Source organism: Myotis lucifugus, unplaced genomic scaffold, assembly GCF_000147115.1.
Source record: "Myotis lucifugus unplaced genomic scaffold, Myoluc2.0 scaffold_351, whole genome shotgun sequence".
NCBI classification, from domain to species: domain Eukaryota; kingdom Metazoa; phylum Chordata; class Mammalia; order Chiroptera; family Vespertilionidae; genus Myotis; species Myotis lucifugus.
Genome location: NW_005871399.1, coordinates 837,858 through 865,661, shown reverse-complemented (window position 1 = coordinate 865,661; position 27,804 = coordinate 837,858). Strand labels below are relative to the sequence as shown.

The following is a 27,804-nucleotide window of genomic DNA, read 5'->3' as shown; positions in this document are numbered from 1 at the left end:
CAGGGCCCAAAGAACAGCCTTCCAACTCATGCATGGAAGCAACTAGCCGATGGCGTTAAGCCAAACCGGCGAGAACCGACCCGCCTCGTCTCAAATCTGCGAGAGGAATACACATCTCTCATGAGAGGAATACACATCTCTCATATCCGTGAGGAGATACACATTCCTCGTGGGGAGCAGAAACGTCTTCTAACTCTCCCCCACCTGTGGTCGTACACGGCGCGTCCGCCTGGACCCCTCAGGCACCGATTCCAGAAGTGAGCTCACACAGGACAGAATACACAACACACAGACACTTACCGCGGCTAGGCAGATTCTACGGATTGAGGATCCCCTACATGGTCCTGGGAATCCCGGACGAGCCCCCAAATGTTATGCCCAGATTTCAAGATTCCCAAGAAACCAACAGGGAGCCAGCAGTCCGATGCAAAAGCATAAGAATCTGTATTTCAAGCTAGCTTGAGCTCCCATCCACCAGACTCACCGACACATCGGCTAGCCAAGTGGCCAAGAGAGCGAACCCCGCCTCGAGACCGGTTATATAGGGGGGGTTGGAGTAAGGGGAGGAGAAAGGACTGTGCTTTGCCGATTGGCCAGGTGCAAGTTGATGTCTTGTTCCTGGGTGTGGCTAGCAGAGTCTTAACTTCCGGGAAGAAGCTCCTTGCCAAAACACGTGGCCAAGGTAAGATGGAGGACGTAGCCCTTACCCTGGGGCAAGATGGCCCTTACCCTGGGGGAAGGTGGAGGGCCTAGCCCTCGCCCTTTCAAGAACAAAGGGTAAAATATTTAACTGCAGCAGTGTTTGACTATAGTCTGTGCAGTGAGAAAACCTGAAGTCATTTTCAAGGTCCACCATTTCTTACTTCTTTTCAGTCGGGTCAAGTTTCTAAACTTTCTAAATCTCCATTTTCTGGCTAATGAAAAGAAAATAGGATTCTACCAAGTCTTCTATATACCTACTTCAGGACTTCTGTGAGGATCAAATGAGATGAGGTACGGGAAAACGCTTCGCAGACATTCAGTTAAAGTGTGAAATGTTTGCACCTGGCTATAAAGCAAGTCATGTTCCTGGGCTGAAGAAACTCCAAGGAGGCTAGTCACTAGGGAGAGGAAGTCAGGCATTGCTATCTAGTGCCCACAGCAAACATTTCCCGGCTGGGCTGGGCTGTGGGCTGCATTTAGTGCCATGGGGTCTTGGCAGCATTGGCTGCGATTTGGTGGGCTGTCACTCCGGGGTGGTGGCAGAGCCTATGTACCACTTGGGGGAAGCCGAGTGTTGCTTTGTTAGCACCAGGTCTTCAGTGCTAAAATTTCTTTGTAAATGGCCAGTGCACGTCACAGCAGCTCCTGTGTTGAGCTTCTGCGCCCTGGTGGTCAGTGTGCATCATAGCGACCGGGCGGACAGTCGGAGGGACACTTAGCATATTAGCCTTTTATATATATATAGATGTGATGGGGACATGTTGTAAGAATTGCCACCCTGGGTCTGACCCACAGTCAGTCCAGCTCAGTGTTCTGGAGTTTGAAAAAATAATCATTTCATTCAGCAACTTCTGAATTCAAGTATTTGCTCAATAGCAACATATGTCCAGGAGTTCCTTGTGGTGTCCCCACTTCCAGCCAGTATACTCTATCAATTCCTCATGGGTGCGTAGAGCTCACATCACCCTCCCACATCACCAGGTTGGTGGGACCCACATGTGTCAAATGTGAATTTGTGAACAAACATGGGTTCTCACAACAGAAAGTGAAGCCATGCATTATTTAAGTTCCTTTTCACCTAACGTAGCAAACTAATATGCTGAAGTGTTTTCTGTATCACAAGGGACCATTTGGTAGAAGCTTGCATGGAGTAAGCGGTTAATGTTTACTGAGTGAATGTATAATAAAGCTGAGTAGCTGAACACCTACATAAACATGGCTTATTGGAGGGGAGGCAGCATGGTGTCGCAAGGAGAAATCACGCCTCGCTAATCTTGAGTTCTTTGAGCAGATAAATAAGCAGATGGATAAGAGGGAACCACAGAACCCAATTTAATTTGACTTTCAAAAACCGGGAGAAAAATCCCACTGTAAGATGGTTTTTTAAAAATGGAGTCACTAAGGATTGTTTTGTCATCAATATGGAATTGGCTGAAAGTCTGTAAACAAAGCTAGAGAAGTGGCTGTATCCCCAGATGGAAAAGTATAAACATTGGCGTTTCCTAGAGCTCTAATCTTTGATGGGTCTTCTTCCATGTTTATGAAGAAGAGAAGTGAAAGTGTATATTGACTTTCAGGTTCAGGTAATGCCTAGTACTTCTAGGGAGAGTGTCAAGTTGATGGGGATTCAGCTCAGTTTGAACAGGGACATACTGGATACTGAATAGTCCTTATGTGCTTGGGGTACAAACCGTAGTACAAGCCTTAAAGAGCTAATGATCAAATTAGGGTGAAAGCCATACGTTCATGTACTGTAAGTAGTAGGGGGCACAGAGGCTCAGTCGTGAAATTGAGTGACGCTGATGATAAGTGTTATAAGAGTTGAGAGAAGGAGAAAAGTAGGGAAGGCTTCATGGAGGAGGCAGAACTGGAGGACAGCCTGGAAGATTAGCTAGGGATTGGACAGATGCCAAGAGGTGGAGGTCCTCCTATTAATAGCAGCTAGTGCTCGCTGAGTGCTTGTCTCGCCTGCATGTAAGGCGGGATTTACATGTGTGATCTCATTTAGCCTTCACCAGCCCAAGGTAGATCATCTCCCCACCTTCCAAAGGAGGAAGGAGAGGCTTAAAGGAGTTCAGTGATTTTCTTAAGTTCACATCACTGGTAAATGCAAAACCCACGGTTATGCTGCCTCCAATTCTAGTGGGAGTGTCAGCACGAGCAAAGGCCCTGGGGCAGGGCTTTCCAATGGAGGTTACCGAGAGACTGGAGAGGCTGGTCCCCCTGGAGTGACAGCGTGTATTGGGGAGCAGTGAGAGGTGAGATTGGAGGATATGAAATGTATCTAAAGTACAGAGGCCCCCAAATCTCATCAGGGACTTCATCCTGAGGACACTGTGTTGAGTGCAAGAAGGAAATTAGAACCATATTCTGAATTTGGGGCCTGGAGACCTTAGTCTGGGGTTGAAAAAAATTAGGGAGGACAGACAAATGATTTAGAGGAGAAGTGGACTGAAGGTGGGGCAACTTTGTTGGTGCAACTGCTTGCATGTGTATGTTGAGTGAATGTCTGCTCCTAATATATCAATTAGAGGGCAGCCCTCTTCCAAGTCAGCTGTCAGGATCTTGGTAACATCTGGGTGTCACATGAAACAATAGGGAGGCACGTGGCTGCCACGTCCCATCTCACTGCTTAGGGGTTAAGGGTACTCAAGAACCGTGGCAGGCTCTCAGAGTGCCTTCGCTGCCTGCTGAGACACAGCTTGGCGGTCTGGGCCCTGTGACTCACTGGCTTCTGCCGATTCTATAATCAACACTCTTTGAGCAAAAATCGAGAATTGCATTTACTATCAGGCACAGTCTCTCAGAGCCGAACGCCACAGAAGACCTTGAACTTGAACAGGGGAACAGCAATATAATGTTCGGGGAAGAGAACCTAGAAGCAGCATAGTGAACTTCTGCAGTTCCTTCAGCCATCCCTCCAGGCCACCTTCTAGTGGCCATGCGGTGTCTGGAACTGGGCATGAAGCTCAGGGCTGGACAATGAGCATGTTTGGGTGAGCAGCCAACTACTCAGTGAAACGTTGACAATCCAGAAATGTCCCCTGAGGCAACTGTCATAGTCGTGGCAGGAAAAAGCGCCCTGGACTTGAGTTGGGAGATGGCATGTGAATCCCTGCTCTTCCTACTAGTCATGTGACCAGGGTGGTCACTTCATCAGGTCTTAGTCCCCTTGTCTGTTCAATAGAGATGATAATTGTACCAATCTCATAAGTTCTTATGAAATTTAATGAGAACAAAACACTCTGGGTGGCTCAACCAGCACAGAACACAGGGGGGCTATGCAACTTTCTTTAAGATTCAACCCCCGAAATCTCCCATCTAATAAGCCTTCTTCTGTCCCCATCCTGGGTGTCACAGTGTTTCGACAGCAGTACACTCACCCTACCATAGTGTACTGGTCCCTCTGCCTGTCGGCCTCTGTCCTTAGACCTTGAACTCCTTGAGGACAAGGCTGAGTCTTCTATCTCTTTATGACCAGCACCCAGACAGTGCCTGGCATATGGCAAAAGTTTGCCAAATAACCAACAAGAGTGACTACGTTACCAACTATCCACATACGAATGGGAGATGAGTTTAATTTGACCAAAAAAAAAAGTTGGCACATAGTGATTCTCTGAAGTCTCACAAACAAGTGTTTATTCACTTTAGACTCATTTTAAGAACCAACATAAATGCTATTGGTCTTCTCTGCTAGAATTCTTATTTCCCCACTTTTGGAAAATATGGACTACTCTGACCTCTGCCATTCTCTGTCACCTCTTCCATCCCTTGGGATTTCTCATCAAAGATAAAAAGTAGGAAATATACTTTTTAAAAAGATGGAGTACGTACATCCTTTAGTGGGTCGGAGACTTGAACTGACATAAAGGGGTCACGTACAGGCTCCTCCTGCTACCTGGGGACAAATTTCCCTCTTAATGTTGCTTGTCTTTCCTTTCCAGCCTCAAGAATTTTATACTCTCTGGGAAAGATATCAGCACAAGAGGCTCAAAATTTTGCTTTTTCTCTGTCATTTATTAACCTTGCTGGGTCTTCCTCAGTCACTTGACCTGTGCCCTCTAGATTCTTCTAGCTTTGAACAACCCTCCTGGTTTTAGCATTTTTATAACCACAACTTCTCTTGCTCTTTAGCTGTCTTGAAGCATTTCTTAAAGGTAAATTCCATTCTTTTTCACCAGTCCTGTACATCTCTTTTGAAAACCTGAATTCACTGGGGAGCTCAATTTTGAGTTGAGCTGATCTAAACCTGATAAGAGACCCAATCATGACCCTATTAGACGTGATGTGCAGTCCTGGCATCTGAGAATAATTCCCCATGCACCCATATACAGAAAGAACACTACATACCATTCTGTTGGTAAAACTACTGAAGTTCTCAACCAACACCTGCTTGATCATGTCTGGCTCCGAGATAACGATAAACATCCGACGGCCGAGATAGTACCTGGGAGGAATAAAAGAATTAGTTTAAAATATGTTGTATCTGCCTATCCATTTATCCTTTCAAAAAAGAATTCGTAGTGGCTTGGCATGAAGGATAAAAGATAAACAGGAAGTAAAGATGCAGAGTAGAGGAGGATGTGCACGAGCTAAACCTGAGGAGCAGTGTAGCCGAGATGATCTAACATTAACATTCCACAGACATTTATAGAATCCTACCTGTACCAGTCCCTGGAGATTCCCTGCATCCAGGGAGCTCCTAGCCTGATAGAAAAGATAGATCTGTAAACTTAAACACCTTAATAAGGAATTCATAAGATCCAGCAGTAAGACCACGAAGAAAATGGCGGAGGTCAGTATTGTCCACATTGTTCAAAAGTGGAGAAAGAGTCATTCTAGAAAAAAAAAAGATTCTTGGAAAAAAGTCTGAAGTGAATTAATAGCATTTGTGAGAATTCAGGAAAGATTAAACCTGCTGGGGAAGGGCTGAACATCTGGTTGCCACATCTGCATATGAAGGAACTCCACAGATACTTGGACGTTAACGAAGAAATGAGGGCAAGGACTGGTCAGTCAGCTGGTGCTAATGCATTCTAACTGGAGGCAGTGCTTACGTATATGCCTTGTTATATTTAGTTATTAAAGTGCCGAGGAGACAAAAGCAACCAAGACCCAGTCACAGCCTTCACATTTAATGGTGAAAGAATGAATACTTTCTCTTGAGATTGGGAACAAGGCAAGGATATTTAACAGAGAGCTGGAACTCCTAGCAAGTGCACCAAGGCAAGTAAATTAAAAGCATATAGATTGCAAAAAAATTATGCAATTGTCCCTATTTTCAGATGACATAAAAAAACCCTGAACTAATAAATAAGTTCAACAAGGTTGCAGAATTCAAGATCAACACACATACAAATGCAAAATCAGTAGAGCATTTCTGTATACTAGCAATGAACATGTGGAAACCAAAATTGAAATACGATACCATTTACAATGCATATTAAAAAATCAAAGAAGACCTAAATAAATGGAGAGATATATGATGTTCATGGATTGGAAGACTCCACACTGTAAAGATGTCAATTCTTGCAAAACTGGTCCATAAGTTTAATGCAATTCCTATCAAAATCACAGTGAGAACTTTTTTAGGCACAGGCAAGCTTATTTTAAAACTTACATGGAAAGGCAAAGTTGTTAAAGTAACTAAATCAATTTTGAAAAAGAAGAATGAAGTGGGAGGAATCCGTCTACCAGATTCCAAGATTTGACTGCAGTACTTTAGACTGGATGGTATTGGCAGAAAAGTAGACACATAGGTGAATGGAACAGAGTAGAGAACCCAGAAATACACCCATACAAATATCCTCAATTGATTTTAGACAAAGATACAAAAGCAAAGCCTTTTCAGCAAGTAGTGCTGGGGCAATTGGACATACACTGGCCAAACAATGACCTCACACCGTATACAAAAAATTACTTCAAAATGGATTACAGACTTACATGTAAAACTTAAACTTTTAGAAAACAATAGGAGACAATTTTGGGGATTTAGGAGGCAAATAGTTCTTAGATTCAACACCCAAAGTACAACCTATCACAGGCAAAAATTAATGAAATGGACTTCATCCAACAAAATTTGTTTTTGCTCCCTAAAAGACCTTGTTTTGATGAAAAGGTAATCTTCAGGCTGGGAGAAATTTTTTCCAACGATATATTTGACAAAGAATTTGCATCTAGAGTACATATTCTATAAAAAAGTGGACAAATGTTTCACCAGAGAGGATATACAGATGCCAAGTAAGCACATGAAAAGATGCTCACTATCATTAGCCATTTGGGAAATGCTAATTAAAACCACAGTGAGCTGTTCCTACACATCTCTCGGAATGGCTAAGATAAAGTAATACTATCAAATGCTGACGAGCATGTGGAGGGACTGGATCCCGCCTACCTTGGTGGTGGGAATGGAAAATGGCACAGCCACTTTGGAAAACAGTTTGGCGGTTTCTTATACAACTAAACATGCACTCACTATATGACCCGGCCATCGCACCGGGTATTTATCCCAGAGAAATGAAGACTTATGTTCACACAGAAAACATGGACATGGATGTTCATAGCAGCTTCATTTGTAACAGACAAAAACTGAAAGCAAATCAAATGTTCTTCAGCAGATGGATGGCTGAACAAGCAGTGCTACCTCCATGCAATGGAATACTCCTGCTGTAAGAAAAAGGCCCCAAACTATTAACACTTACACTGATTTGGGTGGATCTCAAGGGAGTTGTGTGAGTGAAAAAAAGCTATTCTAGAGAGAGTTCGTATATATTTTAAATTCTCAAACTTATTTTAAAAAAATCTTGTATAACTCTGCCCCTGCTTTTGAGGAAAAAATTTCATATTATATGATTCCACTTGTATGACATTTCCTGAGTTTTAAAAATTTTATTTGTATTGTTGTGAGTATTACAGTTGTCCCCTATTATTCCCTCTTTGCTCCCCTCCACCTGGCTCCTGCCCCACCCCAGGCCTTCATCACACTATTGTCTGTCCATGGGCCATACATATATGCATATAAGTTCTTTGGTTAATCTCTTCCTGTCTCCACCTTCCCCTGCCCTCTGAGATTCTGCAATCTGCTCCATGCCTCTATGTTTCTGGATCTATTTTGTTCATCTGTTTATTTTGTTCATTAGATTTCACATATAAGTGAAATCATGTGATACTTGACTGGCTTATTTTGCTGAGCATAATACTCTCCAGGTCCCTCCATGCTGTTGCCAAGGGTAGGAGATCCTTCTTTAAAAAAATATTTTTTTAAAAATTAATTTCAGAGAGGAATGGAGAGGGAGATGGAGAGAGAAACATTAATGATGAGAGAGAATCATTGATTGGCTGCCTCCTGCACCCCCACATTGGGGATCATGCCCACAACCTAGGCATGTGTCCTGACCGGCAATCGAACAGTGACCTCCTGGTTCACAGGTTGACGCTCAACCACTGAGCCACGCTGGCCGGGTGAGATCCTTCTTTTGTACAGCTGCACACTACTTTATGGTGTAAATGTACCACAGCTTTTTCATTTTTGAAATAACAAAATTATAGAGATTGGAGCAGAGATTAGTAGTTGCCAGAGGTTAGAGAAGGGTTGATGATGGGTTGGTGTGGCTATAAAGGGTAGCACTAGGAGCCTTGTGGTGATGGGACAGTTCTGTATATTGGCTGCGGTGGTGGTTACACAAACCTACACATGTGATGTACTTGCATAAAATACTATTCTCTCTCTCTCTCTCTCTCTCACACACACACACACACACACACACACACACACACACACACACGGGTGCATAAACCTAATACAATCCGAACAAGCATTGTGGATTATACCAATGTCAAATTCCTGGTTTTGATAATGTACTCTAATTCCCCATTGGGGGAAACTGGACAAAGGGTCCCTGGGACCTCTCTGTACATTTTGTTTTGCAACTTTCTGGGAATCTATAATTGTCTCAAAATAAAAATTATTTTTAGGAAAGTCACTTGAGAGCTTAATAGACTGTAGAGTTATAGCTCTGCTCTTCACCAAGTCGGATCTGGCAGGCCTAGGTGGGGCCCAAGAATATGCATTTTAACAGGCTCTTGAGGTTCTGGTGCCGGGAGACTAGCCCACCCTGAGGAACACTGTCTGAGGGCAGTGGCTAGTCAAAACCATCTGTCCAGCATTCAAAAAATAAGGCCATCTGGCCCCACCCCCAGACCCACCTGACCACGTCTCTGGGCTGGGACCCAGTCTCTTCTCATGTTAACAAGTTCCCCAGGGGATCCTGATCTGATAACAATAGATAGTTTGGGGTCCAAACCCCAGATAAAAAACCCTGCTCTATATCTAATCAAAGTTCACACCATTCCTGTTTTCCTGCGTTCTTAGTTCTACAAGGAAAACATTTACACTAAGGTGCAAGCATATTTTGGTAATACTATATTTGTATTGATTTAGTTATTGCCAAATAATTTTACACATAGTCTGGATTTTCAAAAACCCAAAATAACACTCCTACATTCAAAGGAAAGTTGTCCTCCTGGTGGGCATCTTGGGAGTCTTTATGTGTTTTTCTCGTAATATTGCTAATGCTAAAAACCATTTTGTCACAATTCCTTTAGAATTGCTTCAGAGCTGGTTTATGAACCTCCTGAGAAAACTGGCCCCATTTTACATGTAAATTGTGTAATCTTGTGAATTTATATTTATACAAATGCTCATCTGTAGTTTGAGGAGCCCCTGGAAAGATCTTGAAAAGAAAAACATGTAAATGAAGTTCATTTCTCAGGGCTGCCTTTGCAGTTCCTGGGATGGCTCCACTGTTTTGTCTGCCCAGCTCTCCTCGAGGTAGCACCTCCCCCTTCCAGGCAGCTCTGGAGCTGCTGCCAGTGATAGCACTCTGTCCCTCTGGGCATGAGAATGGACTCACCATCTAGGCATGGCCTATCATAGTACCTCATCTCCTTGGCAACAGTGACTGGTCCACAGGGTGGACACATGACCCAGTCAGGGCCAGTCAGAATCCTTCAATGGGATGAGGACATGGAGGCTGGGGCGAACACTCTGTCTTTCTCCTGGTGCTGCTAAATGGAATATATTAATTTAGGGCTCTTGGTGGTCATCTTTCTGCCCCGGGGCAAGAACTCTCTGCAGAGGCTGCTAACAGAGACGAGCAGAGATTTGAGGTGAACAGAGAGTGTTGAGTTAGTACATACAACGTTTGGTTGAAGGCCTTTGGCCTCCTTCAGTCTTCCTTGGATCCTCCAAGCTCACTTTCATTTGTTCTTAAGTTCATTTGAGCTGGGTTTCCATCCTTGTAATGCTGAAGTCCTGACGAATATGGTGCCCCCTTTCTTCTCAACCCTGTGAATGCCGATGTCATTCTGCCCCTCAAAATGGACTTCCCCAGAGGGCCCGCCCTCAGCTGTGTGCAGGCGTATGAATGGCTGGCGGCGTCTTCCTGCTTCCTGAGGTGCGGGTGGGGGTACATTGCAAAACAATGGGCACTGGAGCCCAAGAGGCTGGGTCAGGGTCACCCAGCTCTGCCACTCACTCGGGAAACCGTCCCAGGCAAACTCCTCCATAAACACCCCTCACTTCAGCCTCCTCGTCCCTGAAATATGGGCGTGAAACTGGGACTCTGCAGTTGGCTGCCGTAGCTTTAAACCCTACAGTTCCTATGAATGAAAAAGGAAGTGACATTGTGGTCTCTGAATAGTAAGTCAACTGTCTGTAGGGTGTGAAGGGACGTCCTATACCCGTGAAATCGGTCAGTGGAGAAGGGTGAGGACGCTTCTCAGAGCCTTCGAGGTAACCCCCATGTGAGCATGTATGGAATGCTCACTGCCTGCGGGCCTTGTTCTAAGTGCATTGCTTGTATTATCTCATTTAATCCTCATTAAAAAATGGATGGGGTGGTTATTGTACCCACTTCTCAGACTAGGAAACTGAGACTTAGAGAGTTTGAGTAAGTTGCCCACGGGACCTGATCCCAGCCTGACAGCTGCCAAAGCCTGAGCCCCTGCCACTGACCCTGTGCCCTCTGCTCCCTCAGCTCTCCTCGCCCAGGCGGCCTCCGCGGAGCAGCCCCAGGGCTGAGTAATTGTGCGGGAGGAGGGAGCCACTGTGTGCACCGTGTCTCTTAAGGTAGGAATTCAAAGCCGCCAGAACCACCACACCAGCCCAGTGACCAAGGTAAGTTCTTGCTTCCTCTAATCTACATGTGTAAACAGTCACCTTTCCGAGCAAAAACTTCTCGGCCAATTACTCATTTCTATTTATTTATGCACATATGAATTTGCTTCTGCAACCCCAAAGCACTGGATTGAAGAGAAAATTGAGGCAAATCAGCGAAGTATTATGCAAATAAAAATAACACTTGTTTGACTTAATTTGTAGTTTTCTTTTTTTCAAAAAAAACTGACCAGTCAGTTCAACCAAAATAGTTCACAGCTGCCTTCCGGGAACTGAGGTGGGTAGGCGGCTGGTGTTAGTTAGCTTGGGGGCTGCCTGGCCCTGTTCCAGAAGGCCTGCCCCCCATCGGGGTGACCAGCTAGCGGCTGATCATCGGTGGCACCTATGCTCACGTACACAAAAGGATGTCCGAATGTCACAGCTGAATAGAAAAGCACGTTGTGAAATGGTCCCTATAGTTCTGTAAGTAAGTGGTAGTCTCTCTATTAGTTCATTCAACAAGCATTTATTGAGCTGTGAACAATATTCCTGGAAAAGATTTGGAGGAAGATATATTAGCTGGCTAACGAGGCATGTATCTGGAGCAGGAAGTTATGGGGACTGTTACTTTTCACATTGTGTATCTCTTTCAAGTTCTAGTGGTTTATAATGAGTGCATGTGACTTTTGCAATAAGAAAAAGGGGGAAAAAAAGGGAAAAGAGAGACTTGTCACTGGGGTGTTCCCACCGCATCTGTCGAGCCTCAGGGTGGAGGTTGGCAGTGGTGCAGCTACAGGGACTTGGGTTCAAGGCCCTGTCCTATGAGTTAGCAGCTGTGTCACCTTGAGCAAACCACAGCCTTCCGGAGCCAGTTTCTTTGGTAAAAGAGGCTGTTATGTGGGTCAGATGAGAAACGGGAGAATGCTTGATCCACAGTAAAGTTTTAGCACGATAACCTCCCCATCAAAGCGAGGGGCCCTGCACACTCCAGGGGGTGGGCCACACCAGCAAGTGCTACTTTATAGGGGATGAAGGAGCTGGGCTCGGAGTGACCCTGGAGACCAGGTGACATGTCAACACCCTCCCCATGTCGGCAGAAGGACTCTGGGCGTGCCTGGAGGCCTGGTTTCCAGTAGAGACTGAAGGGTCAGTGAGGACCTCCAGCAACAATGCTAAGCACCAAGCATCTGATAAATCCTTGCCTGGGTGACAGTTTGATCTCCCAGCAGGTTGACTGTTGTCCTGGCCTTAAGTCTAACCTCCAGCCTGGACTCTCGATGTGGAAGTGGCAGGCAGCTCAGTGGGGAAATATGCCTCAGGACACGCCTGCCTGGGGGCCCACCCTGAACTCACAGACCCTCCAGAGCTTGATGGATAGAATCAGCCCTTAATCAGCCCTTTTCCTCTCAGGGGCGCCTGGGGCCCGTTTGGCATTGTTCTCCTGCCCTTGTCATACTGGTGGGTCTCCGGTCCCGCACTTCCTGCCGGACTTTGGACCTCCCACTCAGAGGTTTATGTGTCCATCATCTAGCTTGTGTATCTGATCTGCTGCTTGTCTCCACGTGGGCCCCAACTCAGTCTATCCACCTCGGACAGTGATGGCGAACCTGACACGTGTGTCAGAGGTGACACGCGAACTCATTTTTTTGGTTGATTTTTCTTTGTTATATGGCATTTAAATATATAACATAAATATCAAAAATATAAGTCTTTGTTTTACTATGGTTACAAATATCAAAAAATTTCTATATGTGACACAGCACCAGAGTTAAGTTAGGGTTTTTCAAAATGCTGACACGCCGAGCTCAAAAGGTTCACCATCACTGACCTAGGACTTTGTCAAATGCAAATCTCATTGTATCTTTATTGAAAACCCTTCAGTGGTTTGTCACCATCTAGCCCAGCGGTTCTCAACCTGTGGGTCGCGACCCCTTTGGCGGTCGAACGACCCTTTCACAGGGATCGCCTAAGACCATCCTGCATATCAGGTATTTACATTGCGATTCATAACAGTAGCAACATTACAGTTATGAAGTAGCAACGAAAATAATTTTATGGTTGGGTCACAACATGAGGAAATGTGTTTAAAGGGCCAGAAGGTTGAGAACCACTGATCTAGTCCTTTGGAAGTCTTTAGCATCCTTCACAACCTGGCCTCTGCTTTGCTCTCAGCCTCTTCCCTCCCTATTCCCCATCACCCAAGAGCCAGTGCTGATGATCAACCTGATTTACTGAAACCCTAACCACATCTCACCCCCATGTCTTTGCACATGCTGTTCCCTCTAGCTTCCTGGAACAGCACCCTTTCTTCTTCTCTTGCCTCGTTAACTGCTGGTGGTTCTCCACTCATTGTAATGGTCTGTTTCCTTGGCTGCCTTTCCACTTAATTATGAGTGCATTAAACACAGGGCCCTTGTCCCGTTTATCTTTGATGTCTGGCATTTACTGCTGTGTTAGGCATGCAGTAGGAGTTCCATCACTTTAATGGACATGCTAATCCTAATGCTGTGGGTTCACCCCCATCTCTCTCACTAGGACCACTGCAGTGGCTCCCAATGGGGCTCCCTGCCTCCAAACCAACTCCCACCTCAAGGACAAATCTAACTTTGTAAAACAGAAGGTGACCATGTTGTCCCACTCCAGATAAAACTCTCCATTGAAGCAACTAGTGCAAGCTTCTTGGTCCATAACGAGGGACCCAGCCGAAGCTTGCACCCTCTCTTCCTGCCTCATTCCTCTTCCAAAATCATTCCCAAAATTTCTCAATTCACAGCACCCTTAATGACTTAGTAATTTTTCATAGCCTCCCAAGGCCAAAAGAAGTCCCTAACACTCTTATTTTTTAAGCAGTTAAGTCCAAACAACTTAATAAGTATTCATATTCTAACAGCTTAGTGGACATTTGAAAAAATACACATACTTGGAAGTGGTTCTCACAGTGACCAACAGATGTCGCTGTGTTCCCCATGAATATTTAAAATATCCCAAGAAGCCCTATGAATTCACTGTGGCACCCTGGGGTGCCTTCGCACATAGTTTGGGAATCATAACCTCATCATTGCTATACAAATAGTTATTTGTGGCTCTCAAAATTGGCAGTATTTCTCCAACCTTGCACATGATTTTTCTTCTGGTCTTCATCTCGTTAGTTTGGAAAAGGCTGACAAGTCACCTGTCCCCTCTTCTGTGGACCTCTCAGGTTCCATAGCTCTTTTTCCATTCCTCTATTAATTTGCATCTCACTCTGTTTTCTTTATTGACAGGCTCCTTACTGCTCTGTGAATTCTTTGAGGACAAAGCCCTGTCTTATTTTCTCTTCAGTTCCCCAAGAAGCTAGAGAGCAATCTGTACATAAGAGTGATTAGGAGGGTGGTTTTGAGTCTGCCTTTCTGGTCCTGGGAAATCACTTCTTATCCTCCTGCTTCCCAATTCCTTCGGATTTGAAGCCAGACTTGAAACCTCAGAACCTTGTTTCTCTGTACTCACCTTTATCTGGCCATTCCAAAAGTCACCCAATCCCTGCCCATTCTGAAACACGTGGTCCACTCTCTCTGTTTCTCTTCCACACTGTGGAAGGGGCATCTGCCTGCAGGTCTGCTCTACTCTGGGCCTCCCTTTGTGGCCGGTGCAGGTGAGTCTCAGGTCTGTATGTTCTTCCCTCTTCCCTCTCATCTCCCTGTTATTCATCCTTCAAGACCTTGCTCAAGTACTGTCTCCTCCTAGAAGCCTTCTCTGCCTTCACTGGCCCATAAACCAATCGGATTTGTGGCTTCAGGGTGGTGGTTCAATCATGTGGTTTTCAGACACTTACTACCTGGCATTCTTTGGCAACTTGGCCTATGTTCACGTGTTTCTTCTAAAGTAGATACCAAATTTCTTCAGGAAAAGAGACTGGAATTATACTTTTTTGGAAGGGAGGGGTGGTCTCTCCCACTGCCATCAGCTCAGTGCTCTACACAGAGTGAAGCTGAGATATCTGTTGAGTGGACAATGTCTAGAGTGGGGCCAGCAGTGAGTTCTTCCAGACTTGGGGGAAATTGTCCTCTCTGTCTTTGTGGCTTTAGAAGACATGGACACCGACCCTGAGATGAGTGTGGGAAAGGTCATAAAGAGGGGAAAGGGGCTCCCTCCCTCTCCCAGAGTGAGCACTGCCTTTGGAGTTAGAACTTAGTGACTTTGCACCAGCCCCTGAGTCTCAGGGTCACAGGCTGACACCTGGTAGATTTCCCAGGCGTCAGGAAGAAAAGCAGGTCTCACCGCCCTTCTTTAGGGACTGTCTGGGCTACAGCTGGGCATATGCTTGGTCGGTCCCAAAGTGAGTGTCTAAGTGGTGGGAGTAGGGGGTTAATGAGGATTCTGGTCCAATTACACACAAACCAGCCTGGAAGAGCGTCGTCATCCATAAAACACAGTGGCCCTCCTAGTCCTGGTGAGTTATGATGATATCAAGCTACATTAAAGCCTTTTCCAGAACAGAGCTCTGGCTCAAAGAGGGAACTGGGCAGCCAGGGGAAAATGATCTGAAATAAACCTATAACAAAAAACCTCTCTACTCTATTGGATATACGTGCCCACTTAATTTATTCAGTTAATAAAACGTATTCCCCGGAGAGGGCAGGCAGAGGTAAGCTACAAGCCAATCTGCCTGCGTGAACGTGGGTAAATATGTATATCTCATAACAGCAAAAAAAGAGTAATTAAGAGATGCATTGAAGTATACAGGAATCCTGGAGGACACCGAAGATTCCAATTCCAGTTACTGTCCTTGGTGCAAATTTAATTCAATAGGGAATAGATAAATAACAAAATAAAGAAAAAGCGGATTCCGAACAGATGTTAGGCAAGCAATTTTTTTCACAGTAAGAAGCATAAACATGAAGAACAGCCTATAAGGCAAAGTTGTTGATGCAAACAGCATCACACCACTAAATAAATAGTTAGATGGCACCACAGGGACAAAGAAACATTAAAATAGTCGTTGGCTGTCCCTGCGTATTTGTGCCCACACAGTTATGCCCAGGCATGTAGATTCTCAGGCACTGGAGGGAAGTGTGTGTGTGTGTGTGTGTGTGTGTGTGTGTGTGTGTGACCGTGGGGAGAAGGAGGCCTATTGCATAGAATACGTGCAAGACATATATTTGTGTGACAGTATATGGCAAAATCTCTTCTTCCCAAATGATATGTGGACTCAGAATATGAATTGAAGGGCTTGACGAAAGCTAGAACCAGTTCTGAAGCGACAGTGCGGCCAGGGAAAGAGCCCCAGGCCATGGGAGGAGGGTGCTGTCCTGGGCCAGGTGTTAGCAAGCCCAGATGGGGAACTCTGAAGAAAGAATTTAATGGCAAAAGAATTTTAGACCCTGTTGGGGAGACACAGGAGGCAGAGAAAAGAGACATTAAAGCACAGATCATGGTATTTGAGAGACAGAAGGAAGCTGCAAGATGACAGCTCTAGCTCAAACCCCTCATTTCATAGGAAAGCAGGTCCAACGAGGTGAGGTGACGGCGTGTGGGCCCCAGAACATGTGCCATTGCCCTAGAGCTGCCCCTTAGCCAGGAGGAGGCGGGAGAGGCCAGAGAAACCCCTCCCGGCCTTTCTGAGGCCCCATGTGCGGGACTAGTGAAGCTCACCCACGGCTGGTCAGGGACAGGCTCCGTGGTGCCAGCTGGGATGGGAGGAATCAGGATTAGAACCCCTGCTCCTTGGACAGGCTGTGCTGACAGCAAGAGTTCCTTTCTCACATCAGACCTATGAGGTAGGCAGGAGCTCAAGTGTGTTTTAACGGTAAGGATGATGATTCTAGTCCCTTGGCTGGGGACAGCTGAGTTGAGACCAGAAGCCAGATCTGGTTCCCAATCTGGTGCTCTTTCTGGCACCCTAGGCCAACCCCTGAGTCAGGCTAGGAAACAGACGTGAGATAGTAGCCCAGTAAGAGTCCGAGGCATGACCCGAATGAGTGGAGCCCAACTGGCAGCTCTTCAGAGCAGAGCCTTCCCTTATCCTGTGGATCCCGAGATGGCCTGACATGGTAGTAAATCAACTGTACTTTTGTGGGCTGAATGCTGAATTGATGGAGCACTGATGGGGAGAGATTACAGACCCCGCCACCCAAAACCTTGATTTTAGGTGACAGACTTCCCCGATTCCTTTCCGTATGTCCCAGGGAAATAATACTCATTGCCGAAATCAGCAAAACAACAAGACTTCCTGTTTGAGGTTTTCTTGGGGACATATCTATCCTGAATGATTCTTTTCATCATTCAACAAATATTTACTGAGCACCTTTTATAGGTCACTTCCGGGCGCTGGGGAAAGCAGAGCAAAGAAGAGACAGAGTCCCTGTCCTCACAGAGCTTGCATTCCAGCAGGAGAGCAGGACAATCAACACATAATGACGTGACCGAGTGTCAGGACCGATGTCCTAAGGCAGAGTGCTGAGAGTGTCCAAGGAACAATAATAAGGGACAGTGGGACGGAAGGCTTTGGGTTAATAAGGAGAACCCACACGGCCCTACGCTCACCTCTGACTAAACTATCATTCCGCAATTGAAGTCCCTATGTTTACGTATAAATTGAGGATAATGTGATCAGCCCAGCTAAACTCGCAGGGTTGTTGGGATGGTCACACGAGATACTAAAGGGACAAGACCCATATAGAAAACTAGAAAACTGTTATGGATCAATAACAGTTACTATGAAAGTGGCCCCAGGGAACAAAGATATATGTCTCTTACGGTCATAAAAGCAAGATCTCTAGCCCATAGAATTTGTGCACAGGTCCATAAAGGGCCTTTAAAAGTTTGTCCACTGCAACGTTGTTTGCCGGAAGCCACTGTGTCACCTTCTGGGAGAGTGGACGGGTAAGATGGGTGGGGGTACACTGTGCAGGGACAGGCAGTAGTGGGGTGCAATAGACTTGCGGTGGGGGAGGGGGGAACAGAGACATGATGGATCTTGAAAACACAGTGCTCAGTGAACACACTAAGCAATAAAATGAGATTGCTAACTGTTGGCATAAGCTACAGATAATGCACACAAAATAAGGACACACAGTTTGCAAAGAACATGTACCCAAAATATACACAGTAAGCACAATTGGAGTGGTTGTTTGTTGGGGATAAGAAGCAGAATGCGAGAAAGGTATGGGAATACAAGCAATAAAGAGACAAGCAAAGCAATGCAGTGTGTTCCCAGGGCTCCACAGTGACACACACACACACACACACACACACACACACACACACCTGGAAGTGGGGGATATTAGTAATTATTGGTCGCAACATTAATAATTCACAATGGTGAAGTAAACTATTCTTGTCAATGGCCTTTTTTGTTTTTAACGTGATTCTTTGGGAATAAAATGTTGCTATGTGTTAGATCCATGTTTTCTCTCAAAGCCTGTTCTCCATATATTCTAGTCCCAAGAGACCTTCTGGAAAACAACAAGAAAAGATCTGTAGTCAAACACTAAAGTTCTCACTTGGAGGTTTCCCAAGCACGTTATTACATGAAAGGTTTCAAGAAGTCCTACAATAAAGAGACCTGTGTTCCTTTGATCAACCCACTGTTTCCAGCGTTTGACCAAGGGAAACCCCCCTTTTATTTTCCATGTAATGATTATTGTCATTGGAAATAGTCCAAGGGACGCAACGTGGGAAATACCGTGTTAGACGGCTGAAGGCTGAGAGGCCAGAGGTTCCAGGTCCCCAGCACAGCCTGGGCCTCATATCCTCTCCTCTCCGCCTAACATGCTGGGCCATCCTTAGAGTGCTTGGTTCCTGAGCCACCTTGGACCCCATGTCTCATGCATTTGACTGTGGCAAAGATGGAACTGTCTTTCCCTCTGCCATGTTCAACCTCCTCATTACGGCAGGAATGAGCATTCTGTCTCCAGAATTCAGAGCCAGCGTCGTTGACTAATGCTGACTCATCTCCGATTCCTTATATCAATCGATGAGTTGTCCAATACTGCTGCTGCAGGACATTTCCTAGATAAAATTTTCCTTTACTTCCCCTTATGTTTCTTTTTCTATTTTATTTTAAATTGAATTTATTGGGGTGACATTGGTTAATAAAGTTATATAGGTTTTGGGTATACAATTCTATATACATCATCTGTGTATCGTATTGCATGTTCACCACTCCAAGTCAAGTCTCCTCCCATCACCATTTATCACTCCTTTACTCTTTTCTACCTCCTCCCCACACCCCCTTTCCCTCTGGTAATCACCATACTATTGCCTGTGTCTATGAGGTTTTTATTTGTTTATTTAATCCCTTCACCTTTTTCACCCAGCCCCCCAACCCCCTCCCCTCTAATACTGTCGATCTATTTTCTGTGTCTGTAAGTCTGTTTCCTTACATTGCTGATTATTCGAATCACTGTTATCATTCCCCTGGGCTATTAGAATGGTCGTTTGCTTGTTTGTTTCACTTCCCCCTTCACCCCTCACCCTGCCCTTCTCTACTCTGTGCACCTGCACAACTGCCTTCAAAACCCCACTTCCTTGGCACCATTCCTTAGGCCTGTCTCCTCTCCTGCCACGGCCAAGGTTTCTCTCTATTGGTGTCCCAATCATCACACCTTCCTAACACACCCTCAGCCTCTACTCTCCCTTTTTCTATTTCAGCCCAAACCTCTAAACGTTCTCCCTAACTTATGTGCCTGGGCACACACGCCACCTGCCATCTCTCTTTCATTTGGGCAACTATAGAGCTAGTTAGCCTCTCTCAGTGAACGCACACTCAGTGCACAGACTATGGGGACAAAGGGAATTTAATAGTTCTCCTCCAGCAAGTGACCACAAAGCTGGGACATATGCCATGACAGAGCTGAAAGACTGTGCTACAGAAACACAGAGAAAGAAAATGAATAAGTTGCAAATTGCAAGGACATGATCTTGACAAATTACTTGAGGTAGGAAACCCAGAGATTAAAAAGCTGGTGCCGGGGGAAGAGAAGAAGTGTAGGCCCAGGGAATTAGAAAGTAGAAGTCAACGAGTCCTAGGCAGAGAAGACTAAATTTATATGAGACAAAAAGGCTACAGCGTCCTGGTGGGAAAAGGGAACTCAGAGAGGGCTGAAAGCAGAATAGAAAAACAAACACATAAATTGTGAAGGGTTTGGCAAACAGTGAGATAAGGGAAGAAGAGGCCCTGGGTAGGGGCTGTTGGGAATTATTAAAACAAACTGAATTTATGGCGCAGTGCATGTGTTTGTTGATAACAGGGCTAGTCTGGTAAAGAATGTGCTAATTGGCTGATAGTCAACAGGAAGTTGGGGCAAGAGGACTGGGGCTGTGCCTTCCAATCAAAAATGTGTGGTTCACATTGATCGGTTGGGTTCCAGAGCACAAGAAGTTTAAATTTCTTCGGGAGTTCACTGTTAAGGCTTCAAGGCAAGAAGTAATGGCCACTCAGCCATGGCCAAAGGGAGCAGTAAAACATTGCTATAAAATGTTCTCCAAATGTAAAATGGTACAGTTTCTACAGAAAATAGTATGGTAGTTCCTCAAAAAAAATAAAAATACAGCTACCACATGATTCAGAAATTCTACTTCTGGATATATACCTGAAAGAATTGAAAGTGAGCTCTCTAAGAAATATTTATACACCCGTGTTCATAGCAGTATCGTTCATAATAGCCAAAAGGTGAGATGAATGGATAAATAAAATGTGGCATTAAATGTACAATAGAATATTATTCAGCCTTAAAAGGAAGGAAATTCCAACACAGGCTACATACAACATGGATGAATCCTGAGGTCATTATTCCAAATGAGCTAAGTCAGTCACACAAGGACAAATATTGTAATACAGTCAGATTCACAGAGAGAAAAAATGGAATGGTGGTTGCCAGGGAGTAGGGGACAGGGGGAATGGGGAGTTAGTGTTTAATGGCTACGGAGTTTCTGTTTTTCAAGATAAAAAGAGTTCTGGAGAAGGTTGGTGGGGATGGTTGACAACAATGTGAATGTACTTAATGCCACTGACTGTACACTTAAAAATGCTTAGGATGGTAAATTTGTTGTGTTATTTTGTACTTGTTGTGGGTGTGTTGTGTACATTTTACCATAATTTAAAAACATGTCCTCCAGCCAAACATCCTTCATGCCATCCTTAGCACCTGGATCCATGGGAAGCAGGGGACCCATCAATCCCACAGTCATGGGTTATAGAGTCCCTCCTACTTGCCATATTGTAGAAGCACGAAGACCCATTCTACCTACTCAGGTAAAATCTTTGTAGGTATCAGCCTGGGTTCTCAGGCTCTGAAATTGTTACTCATGAACAAGTATGGATGAAGGAGGGTGGAACTCAGGGTGCTGTGTCCATTCGGGTCCTCCAGGCAAGGAGGACAGGGCTGAGGCTTCTTGCCTCTGGGGTGTCTGGGGGACCAAGCTCTAGCAGAGAAGCCTGAGACTTTGGGGAAGCAGTTAGGGGTCTTTAGGCTGGAGTCTCTTGGAAAGACCCGGCGGCAGTATCCATTATAAGGCACAAGCTGGGTATGGCAGTGAACCCGAGAAGGAACTTGCAGAGTAACAGACAACCTCCAAAGGAAAGTGGAAGGTCCATTCAACAGTTCCCTCTCTGGTGGTCAGTATGCACCAGGCACAGCATTAGCAGTGGAGATGGCGAGGGGCGTAACCTGGGGAGGACCGGAGTTTCCTTCCCCAGGGTGGGTCCTGATGAAGAAGGCAGTGGCCTTGATCAATACCCGGATGCCCATCTTGCCTGTAGCCTGAGTAATATCAAGCAGGACTGGTGGGTGTTGCAACACAAAAGACCTCACTCACCACGTCTACCTAACATGCTGTGACAGGCCACCCACCAGCCATAGGCTCAGGGCAAAGGTTAGGAAGTTCCTTTTTCAGCAGAGGCAAAATAGCCTGATGTGCTACAAGTGTCTCCTTAGTGGTTAATGTGGAGGTGCCAGGAGAACACGTCTGAGATCAGGCCTTTAAAAAGAGGTCAATAAACTGAGAGCTTTACCCAGAGTGGAAAACTTCATAGAGTAAGTTGCAAAATTCTTGCAGTTTGGGGGTGAGATGGTAGAGAAGTTGTTAGGAGCATGGTCTTGAGATGGGATGAACAATCAAGGAACTTTTCTTAGTAGTTAAGTTTTTATGATCTGCCTCAGGCATGTAGGCAGCAAAAACCTGCCAACTCCTTGCTGGGAATTACTTGATATGGACAGCCACAGAAGTGCTCCACATAAGACTGACCAGGAATAATTGGAATGTATAGGAAACAACCCAAACTCTAAAACATTTGCGAGTCCTGAGGAATAATGGAGAATATGGTCATTTAAAGTTAAACTTTGATATTCCAAATTTAGGAGAATTTCAAATGTATGCGTGATGGTTGATGACTACTTTTTTGAAAATTTACACTATATATCTAGAGTTAACTTGGCTTAGACATTTAGGTAGCTTTGCCTTTTGCCCAATGTAAGTAACAAGATTTAAAACTGTTCTTTTAATTGTCCAAGAGTTCCGAAAACTTGTTTGGAAGAAGTTTCTCTGCTCACAAAACAGTGATCAAAGAAGAACTTTAAGCTCCATGTGAATTGTGAGTTAGCTGTTTCTTTGGATTTGGTAGTGATTTTTTTTTAATTGTGAAATCAAAGATGGCTTGTCATTTTGCTTTTTGGATAAAAAAAAGGGATTTCCTTTGCATCCTCAATGAATTAGGGTTAAGAGCCATAAGAATTGGCTAAATGTGTACCGTTTTTGAGATTGTGCAAAAGGGTTCTTGACAGAAGAGATGTACATAATGCCACGTGTTAGCTGGACCTGCGTCCAGATGGGAGCATGCCTTGGCAAGCGCCACAGTGATTCAGGACTATGTTGCATAACTATTTTGCATTTGGTCGAACAACTTGGGTTTGTTGCAGGTACAATTCAATTAAATATGGAATTTATTATTTGAAGATATTAGCTAGAAATAGAGCTTTTATGCGATTTTAATTTGAGATGGTCTGTTGTTTGGGAACATCTGCATGGGCTGTCATTGGAGGGGAACAAAGTTATTGTTGCCACATTTGATCATCATGGAGAATGAGCTCTCTTTCACCTTGAGCCTGATATGCTGGTGGGTTTTGGAAAATACACCCATCAAGGAATGCAGGACTGAAAATCTGTGACTGACTTACCAGCCTGCATGGCTCTCCACTCTTCCCAGCCGGGTGCTCAACCTCCACCTGCAGTCCCAGCCTGTTCCCGTAGCATCCTCAGCTGCCATCTGTTCCAGCCAGGATGGACCTTTAGTCCCCAGCTGAGTGCAGGAGTTGGGTCTGTTCTCTGAGCCTTGTGCTTCATATCATGCTCTCAGGCTTAGGACTGAGTGTCTGCAGTGGATTATCTCCTGGGCCCATCTTCCTGAGGCTCTGCTTATGCTCCTGCCCGACTTGCTTCTCAGGGCCCAGAACACCTTGTAGTGGGACCTAATGTCCACTGGCTGGCCTTCTTGATCCCTGCTTTGCTGAATGTCTGACTATTGCCCAGCTGGCACCTCTGTGGGCAGCTTTCTCCTGGACGGTCCAAGATGGCTGGGGAGGGTCAATTTCCTACCCTGTCAATGCTGTGCTTTGCTCAGCAGCTGGAACCTGCTCTGTCAGCACCCACAACCCTGTCAGTTTCCTATACCTCGCCCACCCCAGTGAATGGGGCCAATTCCAGGTTCTAGGTCATTTCCTTCTGCTGCCTCATCCCCTGGGAATAAGCAACCCACTGGCCATACCTAGCTGAGATAGGATATGCACGTGAATTACTTAGATATTTTAAATTGTTGACTAATATATTTTTATAAGCTTTCTGGGTTAAGGGTGGGAAATTATTTTAATCGTGCTTAAACCTGTGATATTAAAGGAGAAGAAGGGAGTCACTTTGGGGCAGCTGGTGCTGGGCCTGGGTCCGCAGTCAGGTGCCCGAGCCGCCTCCGGAGGGACAGTGCTTCGGCTTAGGTTTGACTTTAGCTGCCAACAGTGGGCTTTTTCTGAATTTGTCAGAAGGTTCTCAGAGTCTTAAACCACAATGGGGCAAAAATGGGGCTCATAAAAATGTTCTCGTGTGGACTGCTGGGGTTGAGTCATCAATCTGTGGTCATCTTGTTTGGAACTGGAATGGACTTCAGATATCATCTGGCCTTTGCTTTTCAGGTTGCTCATTTTGACTCACTAGTGGTAAGGAAACCATTTAATGGGGGTGTGGCCAGCTTATATTGGTTTCGTTTTTTATGAAAGAATAGAATAGAATAGGTCAAAGTGCATCTTATATAGTAAATAAGGTATTATTTATTAAACTTGTATTTCAGGTGTGTGTGTGTGTGTGTGTGTGTGTGTGTGTGTGTGTGTGAGATAGATTATTTACTGAGGCTTATAATTAAGCAAAGTGTCAAGTCGAGGATCTAGTCCAAATCCCCTCATTTTCCATCTGAGAGAACTTGGGCTTTTAGGGGAGGAGTGGTGGGCTTAGATCCATTAAGCTAACAAGTGGCAGATAGAGAATTGGAGCTGGAACTTGAGCCCCAGGTTTCTATTGAAAGTTGGCATGCTCTGTTTGGTGTTTTTCTGCCCAAACAAAAGGAATTCATGTAGACTCTTGATCTTTAGGAGTTTGAGACACAAAGACTTGGCCATCAGTAGGCATTAAAATAGGCAGCAACCATCACCAGCAGATTGTCATAGAATGAAGGTGGGGGAAAGGAAGTGGTGTGAAATAAAGGAGAAAGAAGAGGTCAGAAGTGCAGAGGGAAATGTGTACACTTCAGAAGGGTCTTTGCATGATGACTAGGAAGAAAGGTGGTCTTAACTGTAAGTAAGAATGGAAGCTTTGCAGTAATCTACCACTTGATATAACCAGAGACCTTGATAGGGCCAGGCAAGGTGAAGCATATATTAAAGGTTCATTCAAGAAAAGCGGGACTCTAATAGAACCCCTCTATCCCCTTCTGGTCTAAGTTGCCTATTCATTTGAGCACAATTGGTCCTTTGATAATTCTACCTATTGGGCTACACATCTGGATTGGTGATAATTGTCGTGTGTTCCTGCTGACAACCTTCTTCCTATTTCTAAAGGACTAAAAAAATCAGCTCATTATGTCAGGGTATTGGCTTTTATAAAATAATGTGTCCTTCAAAATGCAATAATAGTTTAACAAACACTCATTTTAACATGTGCCTTTACAGGCCAAGTATTAGTGATTGTGGTTTGTTGGGGGTTTTTTTGAGCCATGAGAATATAGATATTGAATTCACTGACTACTTCTCAGTAATTATAACATCAGGTCTCATATTAATTTTGGTTTCATATTTATATTACTTGAACCTCTGATTCTAAGTTTTGCTTTCAACACTTTTATGAAAGACTCAACTTTTACTCAGGTAGGGGATGCAAATATTGCTCCAGGTCGGGCCTCATAGAAATGTTAGGATAATTTAGGATTTCCATGCAGAATTCCATAGTTTCAAGGATACTGTGTTCTCTCAATGACCATAGTGTGTTTTTATTTTCATCAATTCCTCTTCAGCCGAGTTGCATTTTTAGGTCAGATACTTAGTAAATGAGTCTCATTCTGAAGCACAAACTCCAGATCACCAGCAGAAACTTCAAGTTCAACTCCTGTGCGTCAGTGTCTGTGAGGCTCTGCTGCCACTGGGCTATATTTCCACCTAAGAGTCCTGCCGTTTTTACACATCGAGGACTCTATTGAATTCAGGCCAATTCAAAAGCAAGAGCAGCCTCCCCATGTCAGCTGCCCAATGTGGGTCTGAACACTTTATTTTCTTACACAGAGCATCCCATCCTCGGCCACATTTTTCAAGTCCAGTGTGTTCAGGTGTCTTGTGTCTTGTAAGGCAAAGAATAATCACGTGACACTGGGAGGCAACAGGCTGAGTCCCTCAGAGCCCATTAATTCACAGAGTTCTTGATCTATGGAAATAGGTCAGCAAATCTCCCACAGGTTGCAACCGAGCCATCTGACCGCATTAAAGTAGACCGTCTCTACTTCTTCAACCTTATCTACGTAGTACATAAGGATGATGGTGAAAGGGCGCTTGATGAAAAGTTTTTACACCTTAGTCACTTCTGGAGCACACACTGTTAATGGATGGCACAGTGGAATCTGAGCTTTAAAAAACCATTGAAATGACCTTATCATTTTCATTGCTGATGCCATATACTCTTCCATATGTATTCCAAACTTCTCAGCTTCCTCACTGCCTGGTGACAAGGTGCTATTTGTTCATGCGTGCTAGCGAATTAAATAAAAACAGTGCTAAAAACCTCCAGGTTGGAGGCACACGGAACACCTCTACCTCCTTTGGGCATGGACCTTGCATCTAAGTGGCAGGTCTTTTATGCTGAAAGATGATTTATTTGCTAAATTGATTTGTTCAGTGCAGAGACCACAGGTTCCCTGGGAGATAAATTGCTTCAGATTCTGATACTTGCAAAAATGTTCTTAGGACACTCTACGGCTGCTGGGTACAAGAAGGTGCTCCCTGCATGATATCCAAAGAAGGGCATCCAGTGAGGCATGTGATTAGGCAGAGGAATGGAGCAGAAAAGCCAGAAATACATATGGGAATCAATAAATGATAAAAGTGATATTTCAAGTCAGTTGAAAAAGGATGAATTTCCAGGTGGAACACCACCATCTGGAAAAAGTAAGGCTGGATCCCTACTCCCACCTTTACCCTCAAATAAATCCCCAATGTATCAAATACCTACATTTTTAAAATGAAATAAAATATATGAGAAAAATCTTTGGTGGAGGAAGCCTTTCTAAGAAAGATATAAAATGTAGACTCCATTAAAACTGATTAAATTCAACAACACAGAAACAAATGTTTTCTGATTCCAAAAAATACAAATAAGCAAAGTAAACAACAGATGATAAAAAGGAGAAAATATTTGCAACATATATTAAATATAAAGGGTGATTTTCTTTAATATATAAAGAGCTTCTACAAATAAATTAGGGAAAGATCAATAACGCAATGGAAAAGTAGCAAAGGATTCCTCAGAAAACAAAATATAATGGATTTTAAACAAATAAAAAGATGCTCAAACTTGCTTATAATTAGAGAAATGCAAATTAAAAACTGCCATCAAGATTAAAGACTTAAATGTAAGACTCAAAACCATAAAAATCCTAGAAGAAAACAGGCAGTAAAATCTCGGACATTTCTCATAGCACTATTTTTTTCCTGACATATCTTCTCGGGCAAGGGAAGCAAAAGAAAAAATAAACAAATAGGACTACATCAAACTCAAAAGGTTTTGCACAGCAAAGGAAACAATCAACAAAATGAAATACGAGTTGCTGTGTGTGAAGCCTCCCTCCACCAGCCAGAAGAGCCACCACAGCTGTGAACAGCACCCACCAGAGGCCCTGCTATCAACAGAGGAGCCGCTGCTACCACAACCGCCCAAGGAGCAACCACAGCCCGAGGAGCCACTGCCACCCAGGGAGCAGCCACTGCCACCCAGGGTCCAGCCACTGAACGACTCAATAACTAGTCATGTCAGTGAGATCAAACATGGGTAGACAAAGAAACCCCCAAAGGAAAGAAAAGGAGAACTCGCCAGAAAAGCAGCTAAGTGAGACAGAGATATGCAACATGACGGAAAAAGAATTCAGAATAAGGTTCCTAGAGTACATGCACCGGATGTTCAAGAAGCAAGAAGAAACAGATGAAAAACTCAACTACTTATGCAAGAAGCTAGAAGAAACAGATGAAAAAATCAACAACTTAAGTAAGTCCCAAGAAGAAATGAAGAGCGACATAGCTGCAATAAAAAACACCATTGAAAGTATCAACAGTAGACTGGGAGAAGCGGAGGACCGAATTAGTGAATTAGAAGACAAGGAAGCAAAACACACTCAAACTGTACTGCAAATGGAGAAAAAAATTAAAAGACAGGAGGAGAGCCTAAGG

General features: G+C 44.4%; 1 protein-coding gene across 1 annotated transcript in view; it reads right to left on the bottom strand.

Annotated features, from left to right (window-relative positions):
• TBXAS1 (thromboxane A synthase 1) overlaps nt 1-27,804 on the bottom strand; it is a 152,213-nt gene that overhangs the window by 69,243 nt on the left and 55,166 nt on the right. Inside the window, exon 5 of the mRNA XM_006101347.3 lies at nt 5,053-5,149. Coding sequence (XP_006101409.1) covers nt 5,053-5,149 — 97 coding nt within the window. The remainder of the gene's footprint in view (nt 1-5,052; nt 5,150-27,804) is intronic.